This window comes from Artemia sp. Qi Xiang Cuo, chromosome 6 (genome assembly GCF_049724085.1).
Source record: "Artemia sp. Qi Xiang Cuo chromosome 6, ASM4972408v1, whole genome shotgun sequence".
NCBI lineage: Eukaryota > Metazoa > Arthropoda > Branchiopoda > Anostraca > Artemiidae > Artemia > Artemia sp. Qi Xiang Cuo.
The window spans coordinates 44,978,685-44,991,256 of NC_142799.1; the positions used below are offsets into that span (position 1 = coordinate 44,978,685).

At 35.1% G+C, this 12,572-nt stretch overlaps 1 protein-coding gene across 1 annotated transcript in view; it reads right to left on the reverse strand.

The window, feature by feature from the left end:
* The window catches only part of LOC148951269 (mitochondrial import receptor subunit TOM70-like), a 70,041-nt gene that overhangs the window by 1,320 nt on the left and 56,149 nt on the right, over window positions 1-12,572 (reverse strand). Inside the window, exon 9 of the mRNA XM_089090763.1 lies at window positions 8,996-9,212. Coding sequence (XP_088946889.1) covers window positions 8,996-9,212 — 217 coding nt within the window. The remainder of the gene's footprint in view (window positions 1-8,995; window positions 9,213-12,572) is intronic.

The window sequence follows — 12,572 nt, forward strand, 5'->3', positions numbered from 1 at the left end:
AAAGAAAAATTAGCTTACTAGTACATTAACTGAGGTCAGAAGTACAGTATTCAATGTTTTTTATTAACAGATTCGCCTCAAAACTCCAAAGAATAAGCTTGCTCTAGCCCATATCAAAATTCCTGGTTATCATATAGTTTTGGATCAGTCTAATAATGATTGTAAACGTGACATATTAGCGCTGATTAAGTTAATACATGGAGTGGATGAGATGATAAATACATTACAAATAACGTAGTCTTTCATCACCTTCCATATTGAATATTGAGCGTGCCTTTTGTTTTATGTTTAGTAAAGCAATATACGACTATACCTCCCGAGGTAATTCTGTTATAGCTGGTGATCAGAATTTTCCAGAGATAACTTAGTGTGAGGGTTAGCAGTACACCCATTCGATATAAAGTCTCTCTAGGGAAAGATCACTTATTAACTGCGTTCATAACTTAGCTGCATATCGATAGTTGGTGAACCAATCCTTTTTGTAATTTCCAACCAGCTGCTACACTCGACTTTGTTTCGTTATACAGGATAACTTATTTACAACCGCAATCCAAATGTGTAGAATAAAAGCCAGAAATAGGTTTTAGGTTCAGGTCAGGTTCAGTAGGATCGCTTTTTGCAACTACAAGAGCAATTTTGAAAAGGGGACAGTATAGTGAAGATAACCTGCATCCAAACCACTTTTATCACAAGAAATTTTAGCAACAAAAACAAAATATGCACCATTGAAAAAAAAGAAATTCGTGGTTACGAACTGTAAATACCCGGCTCAATAGTAACCGAAACTCTAAAAAACGGAATTTTGATACCAATAGATACATCAAAAGAGTCGGATTTTTATGCTGATTTCAAATATATAAGTTTCATCAAGTTTAGTCTTACCCGTCAAAAGTTACGAGGCTGAGAATATTTGCCTTATTTTCGAAAAAAAGGGGAAACACCCCCCCCCCAAAAAAAAGTTGTAGAATCTTAAAGAAAATAACACTATCAGATTTAGCGTATCCGAGAACCCTGGTATAGAGGTTTCAAGCTCCTATCGGCAAAAATGTGGAATTTTGAACTTTTGGCCAGAAGAAAGATCATGGATGCGTGTTTTTTTTTTTTTTTTTTTTTTTTTTTTTTTTATATATATATATATATATATATATATATATATATATATATATATATATATATATATATATATATATATATATATATCTTCCCAGGGGTGATCGTATCGACCCAGTGGTCCTAGAATATCGCGAGTGCGCTCATTCAAACGGAAATTAAAAGTTCTATTGCCCTTTTTAAGTGAACAAAGAATTGGAGGGTAACTAGACCCCCTCCAACGCTCGTTTTTTTCCCTAAGTCACCCGATCAGAATCTTTGAGACATCCATTTTATTCAGTATAGTCAAAAATCTAATAACTATGTCTTTGAGGATAACTTAATTCCCCACAGTCCACGGGGGAAGGGTTGCAAGTTGTGAACTGCGCCCGTTGCTTATATATAGCATTAGTTATTGCGATGTATACAGACGTTTTCAGGAGGGATTTTTTCTGGTGGGGGGAGATCGGGGGAGAAGGTTACGTGGGAGGATCTTTCCGTGGAGAAATTTTTCATGGGTGAATAGAATTTTTCCATGAAGGGGGTGCCGGATTTCCCAGCATTATTAAAAAAATGATCAGAAATATAAAAAAAAATACTTTTTTTCAGCTGAAAGTAAGGAGCAACATTATAACTTAAAACGAACAGAAAATATTACGTATATGAGGGGGTTTGCCTCTCCTCAATAGCTCGCTCTTACGCTTAAGTTTTTTTTTTAATTTTAAAAGAGGTTATTATTCTGATTAAACAGCCTTTGTGATTCAGGAGTAGAAAGTAAGGAGCGACATTAAAACTTAAAACGAACAGAAATTATTCCGTATATGAAAGGGGCTGTCCTCTCCTCAACGCCCCGCTCTTTACACCAAAGTTTAACTATTTCTCACAACTCTACTTTTTAAAACAATAAAAAACTTTAGCGTAACGAGCGGGGCGTTGAGGAGGGGGCAGCCCCTTTCATAGACGGAATAATTTCTGTTGGTTTTTAGTTTTAATGTCGCTCCTTATTTTCAGTTTTTTTTTTAATTATTTAATAAAATAAGTATTGGGCTGATATAGATTAAGAAATCTGTTAAAAAAACTAACCATAAAAATATTTGTAATTATGTCTCAAGGATTTGCTAATGATGATTGTTGCATCAGGATCAGCGAAGGTTGTCCAGGCGTTACACTAGCCATTGCTGTCACCCGTTTTAGACTTCAAAACTGCTCTTGATGGTCCTTCATTTAAAAATAATGAACTTAAGAACACGTACACAGAAGAGCAGCAATAAGTGTTAGACGTGTTCATAACGTATCACACCCCTTAACAACTCAAGGCATTAAAGCTATCAACTGTTCTTTTTCGTTGGAAACATAACCTGTTAACCTCCTCTCTTAATGGTAAGCTCGAGGAGTTTCCAGGAAACCTTACAAGTCTTCAGTAAAAAACCAGGTTGGACGTGATTTTTTTCCCTCAACAAGAAAAATGACTGGATCTGTTTGTAATTCATGAACTATCAGACTTGACAAGGAGTATGCTGATAAATCTTTCACGCGTGATTATAACACCTTCTCGCGCGAGTGATCAATAATCAAACAATTAACCTATTGAATTTCATTTTCTTGCATACTAGTTATTGTAAATATTTTTCTAGCGTGGCATGTATATTACAACTTTTACTTTATGCTTATTTTTAAACATTTGGAAAACTTAAAATAACAAGTTTATTGCAAAATTGTTCTCTCCGATATGAAGTGCTATTTTAACACGATAATATCAAAGCAGCAAGAATATGCCTGATTTCAAATTATAATCAGTTCCAGGTAGGCTAATATCATATTATAGTACGTACTTAAATAACCAATATGAATTATAATTCTTAATAAGCTTTCAATTCTTCTTCTTCTAATTCACAGCAGGCGGGCTATTCAGTTGGTACTATGTAGCCCTCTTCTTTTTGCTTCACTCTGTGGGCTAAAGAGCTACAGTCTTGGCTGTTTCTGATTCATTAAATATTATCAGATATCTTTTAGTAGATATTTTGACTCAAGGAGTTCAACTATAAGACGCTATATATTAATGTCTGTGATCTTTCTGCAGGAATAGTTGTCTAGGCACTTGGCTTATAGTCATATTTTGTGGTGTTTGAAGCATATTAACAGTTTACAAAGCAAGGTATATTGTGCAGACGTCAGCATATTACATTCAAATAGGCTATGGTCAATTGTTTTATTATTCATATTACAATGCCTGCAAAGAGGGTACAGGGGAATTGAACCACTTGAATTAGAAAACTTATATGAGAATGCAAGGAAATTTAGTCCATTTGTTCCAGAACGAATTCTATGATAAATTTTAGAAAGATTCTTATTGGGAAAGGGGGAAAGGATAGAATTAATCTTATTAAAATTAATATCTGATATCCTCCATCGGTAAATTTCACTGATCGGGATTGATCTCCCACTTGGCTGGTCAATATATATAGCATTTTTTGCTATTTCATCAACCTGATGATTACCACTTATGCCAGAGTGGCTAGGAATGTACTGAAAATAAGTTTTTATGCCACTTGAAGCAAGATTAACAATAATACTGAGACAATGATAAGTGTCGAATGTCCAACTTATATTGAGGAGCTGAGGCCAGCAACTCAAGGCTTGATAGAGAGTAGGAATATATGATAATATTTTTTGAATTTGCAATCAAAGGTTGATTTTTTTTAAGGTACTATAATACCATGATTATGGCATTTAACTCAGCAGAATTTATGGATAAATTCTTAAATAGAATGTCGCCCGTTACAATTGTCAAGCTAGGAAGGAAAGAACCACTTAAAACCTTCTCATTAATTTTTGATACATCAACAAATATTTGGAAGTGATTTTTATAGGTGGTTGTCTTTATTTCTGCAATTTTTTTCAGGGAAAAAGCAATGGGAGTTAAATCTTCAGTCCACTTTGAGAATTCATTATTGAGTAGGAGACCGGCTCAATTCCATGGGGGGGATCGGGGGAAAGGGGGTGCAATAAACTTTGCTGGGATGTGGAACTTCTTCTGAATATTGGCATACTCATCTGAAATGCCTCTATACATGGCCGGATTTCTTAACCAATTATGTAATTTGGGTGAGCTATTTGATTCAATTTTTGTAAGATGTTTTGTCAAGAGAAAGCTACGTCTCTCCCTTATTGTTGTTAATCCACTCTCCATAAGCAAAAACTTGGTGCTTGTGGGTTTCCTAAGACCAAATATGAGACGTATAATATCATTTTGTGTTGTCTCAATTTTTTGCATCTGGGTCTTTGCACATGCACCATAGACGATGAGCTCATAGTGAATATGGGGTCCTATATGTGATTTATAAAACTGGATTAAGGTTTTCTCCTTACAGCCCCAGGGTGTGGAAAGAAGTCTTTTTAGTATATTTGTTTTTCTATGGCATTTTTTTATTGTGTTTGAAATGTGGAGGTGGAAATTAAGTTTTTGGTCAAGCATGAGACCTAGGTAATTAATATGATTATCTTCTGGAATAGCTGTTTTATTTAGAGTTAGTTTTGGATTAACATGGTTTCGCTTCCGCTGAAATTGGATTATTTTTGACTTAGTGGGTGCAATGGGTAAATCTGAATGTTGAGAGAATTTTTCAAACTGGAAAAGTGACTTTTGCAGATTTAACTGTGCTATCTGAAAGGTGTTGCCAGATGACCATAGCACCAGATCATCAACATATTGAAGATTCGTGTGGGGTAGGTTCATGTCCCAGAGATATAGGGCAAATAGGAGAAACTGAGGACGGCTCCCTGAGGTAGGCCTTTGGTTATTGTCTTTTGGAGTGAAGAGGCTGAACCAACACAAACGATGAAACTTCGCACTTGTATGAAGGATTTAATAAAAGATACTAACTTAGGGGGTACTCCAAGGTTTGCAAGTTTATTTAAAAGGATTTGGTGGTTCACATTGTCATATGCCCCTTCAAAATCTAGGAAAGCTGCAACTAGGACATTATTTTTTGAGAAAGATTCATTTATTGCATTTGTTAGCAAAATGAAAGCATCTGTTGAGGAGTGGTATTTCATGAATCCAGTTTGAGTGTGAGGGATCATATTATTTTTTTCAACAAACCAGAGGAGTCTGTGATAGATCATTTTCTCCATTATTTTCACCATCACAGGAGTAGTCATTATGGGCCTATAAGACTCAGGGTTATCTTTGAGTTTATTTTTCTTTAAGATTGGTAGGAGGGACGAACATTTCCATATATTGGGGAATATAGAAGATGCCCAATCGTAATTATAATATTTTAGCAGTTCTTGTTTGTATGAAGGTGTGAGATTCTTTATCCATGTAGGGTGTATATTGTCATAGCTGCCGCTAGTTTTGGTCCTAATATGATGTACTGCATAATTCAATTCCAGGATTGAAAATGGATTAGTTATGTACTCGGATCCTGGGCGTGGTTGGTAACTTGGGTTCATAGGAATTGTGAACAGTTTGCTTTGATTATTTGATGTTAGCTTCTTAACAAAAAGAGTTGCAAATAGGTTAGCTTTTTCATTATCATTGTCATAATGGGTATTATTATGTATAAGCTCATACAGGAGTGGGTTGGGGGAAGTCTTTTTCCCGCCGATGTGGCTTATGACTTTATGTATAATTGGCTCATGTGTTTCTCTGGAGAGATAATTTGCAAAATTATTCCAGTATTTATATTTAGCATCTATTATAGTCCTTTGTAGATTAGATTCTGCTTGTAATTTTTTTAAATATGTAGTAGGTGATGGTTTTTTTTATGAATTCCGTCCTAGCTGCCTTTTTTATCCTCCATTTATTTAGGCACTCATTTATCCACCATGCTTTAGGAATTTGTTTAGGGGATGTTTTCTTAGGTGTTGTCCTGGGGATATCATGATTAGCTGTATTTATTAGTAAAGATGTCAAGCCTTCAGCATGTATGTCTTCTGTTGTGTAAGATATGCACGAAAATTATGTGAAACTTGTAATTTCTTATTTTAGCTTATTTTGAAACATAGACCAATTTGCTTTAGTGTTGATGTATTTGATAGCGTATGATAGAGATTCAGCAGGCTCGGTTACAGAGAAAGCTATAACAAAGTGGTCTGTAAATTGATTATCTGTGTTATTTATGTAAATTTTGTTAAAATTTAATGACACAATTTGTAGGTCAATTGTGGAGAATCTGCCACTTTTGGGGTTGAAATATGTATTCAGGTTTGGAGGGGTAGCAACAGCTAATTCATTATTATTTGAAGTCATATGCTCAATGAATTTACCAGCTTTATTTGCTGGTTTATTGCCCCACAAAAGGCTGTGGGCATTGAAATCTCCACAAATAATGATATTTTTTAACATATTAGAATTATTTGTATAATTAAAGAAATCCTTGGCATCTGTAGTTTGACCATTAGGGTAATAAAAGCTTATTATGTAGGTTTTTAAATTATTCAGCCAAACACTGATATCAATTACATCAACATCATTTGCAAAATCTGGAAAATTGATGCCACAAAATTTTATATTATTTTTAACTAATAAAGCTACCCCACCTCCTTTTCTCTCTGAAGATCTATCCTTTCTGAGGATAGTATATCCCAGAGACTTAATTTGTTGATTTTGGGTTGAATGAGTTTCCTGGAGGCAAGCAATATTAATGGAATTATTATTCATAAAAGATATTAGTTCATTTAGCTTATTTTCTGTGAGTGATCTTACATTCCATTAGAGTATTGATATATGTTGTGTTGTTGATTTATTCTTCATATGACTGTGTATCAATGTTCAGCTTTGTTAAAAGTAAAGCAAGATCTTTTTAGCTTGAATGAGCATATCATCTGGTATGTAGATTTTGGCCAATTCTGCAATGATTTTTGTTTTCTGTAGTTGATGTATGTTCATGGCCTGAACCGCATTACAGTTTAGAATGAATAAGCATATATTTGGGGATTGCATTTTTGGTTGTGCATCCTGTTTGTCGGTTAAGGGATTGATTCCTGGTAGTGTTTCTGGTTTATTTCTTCTTGGGAAGGGGGGCCAGGCTGACCTCATCTCACCGGACAAGGAGGCTTGTTGGCTAGGTGATTCCTTCTGATAGGGATTTGAGCTAGAGGGCTTAGAAGATGGTGTTTTATATGGGCTGCTTGATGCAGTGGGGGCGTTTGACTTTGGGGTTCTGGTTGGTTTCATTACAGGCTTTATTTGGTATTGTTGGGCAGCATTTGCTTCCATTGCTGCAAAGGGGTATAGGATGGCCTTCTCTGTTGATATTTGGAGTGTTAGAACTCTTTTCTTGTATGCAGGGCATAATGATTTATTTGTAGACTCATGTGGACCTTTGCAATTGATGCATGTAGGCTGAGTGTTGTTGCAAGTTGTCAGCTCTTTAGGATGGAAAGCTTTACAATTACTACACTCTCGGAGAATTTCATTGCATTTGTTTGTTGTGTGTCCCAGTTTGAGACACTTCTGACACTGGATAGGCTTAGGTTTGTATTCCTTGTGTGGTTTGATTTGCCCAAATAGAAATAATTTTTCTGGGATATTAATTTTTTCCTTCAGTGTGAATAAGAAGGATCTACTAGTTTTTAGGCCATTAGAGTTAGGTTTGCCAAGTTGGGTAACATCCTAAACTGGGATTGTGTTTCCAGCCCTATCTGAGAGGCCTTCTTTTAACTCTTGAGTGAATATCTCTGGGGGAACATTATAAACTACTATTTTTGTTGGTGATTGTTTTGGGTTCCAATTAGATGCAATAATTGGGGTATTCAGAAGGGATTTTAGGTTAAGTATTGTATCTGCTGATTTCTGATCTTCTACAGCTATTAGCAGAGATCCATCACGGTTAATGTTAAGAGAGAACATTGATTTTAGCAATTTAAAAATTGCAACTCTTATTGCATTGATTATTTTTATTTCAAAGGGGGTAGTAGGAGTAATTTTAAGGTAGATTCCTAAGTTTTTGGAGGGAGGATCTTGGGCAGGGAGAGGGGAAATGCTTTTGATTGGAGAGATTTTTTTCCTTGTTTTAGAGCTTCTAGAGAGGACCTCTTGCAACCCATTATCCTCATTTATGGTTATATTTGCCTCTACACTTATCATTGTCCTATTCTCTGAATTGAAGCTATCATTTGAACTTTGAGATAATGTGCATGACCAGCCAAGGTGAGTTTATTTCACTATGGCACTTTCACTGGAATTTTATTTGGGATCTGGGGTGACTTTTGTTTTTGAAGGACTTCTAAACATTGCCTATTCGAAAAAGCTTTAAACAAAAAAAAAAACTAAAAACAAGAAGGGAAAATAGAATGATATCAAACCGTCTGCACTATACTATAGGGAGGAGAAACACCACAGCATAGCCCTGAGGATCAGTGGAACAGGATTGGTTTGGTACAACTGCTGATTAGAACCGATAATAATTCACAAGAAAATTTATTTTAATTTTCTTATAAGGTTGTTGTTGTTGATCTATGGCATGACCAATCTTTCAATCTCCAAAAATTCGAGAACACAAATACACGCCTGTTCTGGATACCATAGTACACATCAATGAGCCACTTATGACCCTACAGACAATGTTCTTGTGACAGTTTCTAAGGAATCATTAACCAAAAATTTCAACTGTGTGTCGAAAAACAGCTTTTACTAAATTTAGTTTCTTATTATATAGATACTCAAAATACCTTCACTGAGTCGTTAAGGCTTGACGAAACAACCCTATGGCGTTTCAGAGTAGAAGGACCGGGAGATCTAGTACCAGAGGCCATTATTTTTCTCCATGACCTCGCCGCATCGACATAAAGTTAAATCTGATACCTTATTACTTGTGAGGGCAGTATTGTATTAATCACTGCTGACAAATGTCAAATCACTATAGATTAAATGAGGACAGATAAAGGAATGATAACCTACTTTTGAACTTCAATTGTCCCGATCGTTTCCAGTGCGAATTCACATTTTGGATCTTTCGTCACAGCCTCTTCAAGCAATCGTGTGGCTTCTTCTATATCACCGCGGGTTTGTAAGGACAACATAGCCAGGTTAACCAGGAGATTAGCGTTTTCTGGATCAATTTGAATGGCTTTTTTAAATAGTTCTTCTGCTTCATCAAATTTAGAAGTGTCCGTCAATACATTAACATGAAACAATTGCTCAAATTGTTGGGTCTAAATTGTCTAAACCAATAACAAATAAAATAGGACTTTAATGGGTTAGATAGGTGACTTCGTTAAAATCGTAATTGCTAAAGTTAATGGTTTTCCTGAGATAGGATTTTTAGGAGGGCAGTCGATATCCCAATAGGCTTTTCTCTAGTGAGAATGAGTAGGTGTGGGTGGGTGAGGGGTAAATTCTGTAAAAAGTATCCTGGGAAACCCCCCTTTACTTTATCTAGCACCAAGTTTGGAAATTTTCTTTTTGTACTATTAGCTAATAGGGAAGCTTTTTTTACATTTTAAGATCTTAGGGTCAAACAGCTTGATTGTCTGTGAAGTGAAGTGAATTTTAACAAGGATTTTTCATGAATATAAGGAAAAATACACAAACACAAATAATTACATTCGGACTAAATAACTTTTTAACAACAAACATTTCCTATTGCATCCCGAAATATACTTGAGAAAATCCTCTATACTCCAGCATTTTTTCCCCCGCCAAATGATTAGTGAAAAACTTATTAGATTAATTTAGATTAAATTAAAATTAGATTAAATTAAGATTAGATTAAAAACTCAAATAATTTACTTTTGAATTTTCTCTACCCATTTTTCGGAAAACTTTGTTAATTGTTTCTTGCACTAAGTTGACAACTTGTGCTCTTTTCGTATCATCAATTATTGGTTGCAAAGAATAGATGCAGTTACTGTGATACTCAAAAAGCATGTTGTCTGCATAAAACACATTGAAATTAACTTAAAAATATAAAATTAGGACGCCTTAACACGAAGAGTGTGGGATACTTACAAAAGTAGAAACTGATACTCGTATCGAAAAGAAAATTACAAACGCATGGTGATTTTTTTCTTTTTTTCGGCCTATTTTAGACTGCTGCACACTTGTCTTTTCAAGTATTTAAAATGTAAAGGAGCATAAAGTAGAAATTTATCACCAATAAGTACTGCTAATAAATTTTTTACCCCATCTTCTTATGCTAAATCACCAAAGATTCAGCTTATAAAAGCGTTTCGCTCCCGACTAATTTTACAAAATAATACAACCCCATCTATTTCGAAACTGAGTCTAAAATTCATTGGTCAGGAATGGATAAAAGATAGATTCACCAACGCGTCGTTCACTGTAAAAGGTTATGACAGATTAACAAGATTTTCTGAAATCCTGAAACTTTTCGAAGTGCCCACATTTCAGAAATATGCCAAAAAAAACTATTATTACCAAAATTGTATTTAGTACTTAGGTGACCAAGTAACACACGTTCCAATTATGAAAAATTTAAATACATATTTCACAAGGAGTGTCCGATTTCCACCAAATTTAGCATTTTATGGAGATGCAGGCTATAACTACAGTAATAGGGCATTAAGACTCAAAACTATGTGTCTGGTATTTTTAACAGGAAGATTCCAATTCCCCCCCCCCTTGTCATGTAAAAGGGTAAAGATGCCTTCTTACAACAATTGCTGTCTATTAAGAATTATTAGGGACTTTAATCCCTAAGGTGTAAATTTTAATACTATCAAGACAAGAAGAATTTATTGCAGAACAATAAGTAGATTGCAAAATATTAATTTGAAAGAAAATAAATATCTATTGCTCGAAAATAAAAGTCTTATTTATACGACTGATTTTTCTATACATGTTTGGATGAACTTAAAAAGGAAGAAAAGAATGACGAAAAAATAGTTACTTTCTTAAATTAACTAATTAACTGTCTAAATTAACTGTCAAATATAGAAACATTTTTGTTGAAACAAAAACGATTAGCATTTTGATTTAAAAAAAAAATTAAATATCTAGTTTTCTAAACCACAAATGACACCTTTACATTAAGAGGTTTAGCCCAAAGCACAAGCTAATACTATTTTTGTGGTAAACTCTGCTCGTTAAATTTTGACTTTAATACTAACTGTTGAACTCAATAGATAGCTACGAATATTGGCAATCGATTGTTCTGAAAGTGTTATCAACAATTTAAAACAAAGAAAACCTATTTACAGGAACATAATAACACTCTAGCGTTTTAGGGGGTTTAAGGGGGCCACAGTACATAATTTTGTTATAGTAACTTGGTTTGTTGTTTCTTTGAAGTTTTAATTTTGCTCTTTAATTTTAGTGGAAAAGCTCTGTTTTTTACTTTAATCTCAGTTCTTCTTTTCATTGACATCGTATCTACTACTACTACTACTAACAACTCACCGCAGCACCAAGCCGCCTGAGGCCAACACAGCTACGCACGCTCCTCCTCCACCCAATCTATTCAAAGCCTCCCTTTTTACACCCGCCCACGAAGTTCCCATTTCCTTTAAATCTTTCTTTATGACGTCCTCCCACCCCAGACGGGGGTGACCTGCTTTCCGTTTCGCCCTAGATGGTTGGCCGAAAAGAACAATCTTCGGCAATCTGTCATCCTTCATACGTACAACATGCCCTAGCCACCTCAATCTTTCTTTCATTATAGACCTAGAGAGCGGTATTGAACCACATTTTTCGTACAGCCTATTGTTTGAAATACGGTCAGTCAGCCGGGTACCCAGAACAATCCTTAAGCAATTTCTCTGGAAAATATCTAGCAAATCTTCATCCAAATCTAGTTGTTTTAGGGTAAAAAGTTTAATCAATAGCAGTAGTTAATTTTAATCGGCAGCTGGAACATAGGTGCAAGAAAATTTGTATTTCAGAGTAGTCGTGGTAGAACCAGTCATAGTAAGACTCTTCCTTCCACGACTCTTCTATTAGTATTGTTAGCTTCTGTTAGCACTACCCATGGTATAGATTGCCATTGTAGAAACTATAACGATATGGGAATTGGTGCTAGTAGCAATATAAGTAGAGCTGGGTTCTTGCTGTAAATCTGAATCTACCCATTTTTCAAATTGTAATTTAATCTATCAACTGAGGTAACTTAATTAATGCAATTAATTTTTAAGGTTAATATATAGCAACTAAGGACTAAATGAGTCTTGGCGGGGGTCGGGATTGGACGGAATGGCTCAACCAAAATCCTTATAAGATTTTGTTCAAAGGAAGTGATCACTACTGAAATATTTCTATGAAGTATATGTTTCTAAATAGGCTATTTGTATGGTTTTGCGCCCTTATCCATGGTGATGCATACATAATGTCGTCCAAGAGGGTATATTTGAATCGATTGTTTCGATTGGTTTTCTTGGAATATTGATCTGATACCATGTGGTTGTCGTTTGATCGCTGAAAACAACGCCAGAGGATTTCTGGTGACGCGAGGCCTCTCCCAACTTACTCTGATCGCCCGTCCCCTATTCCGAGGCCAGAAAAACAAAACACGGGAGACACA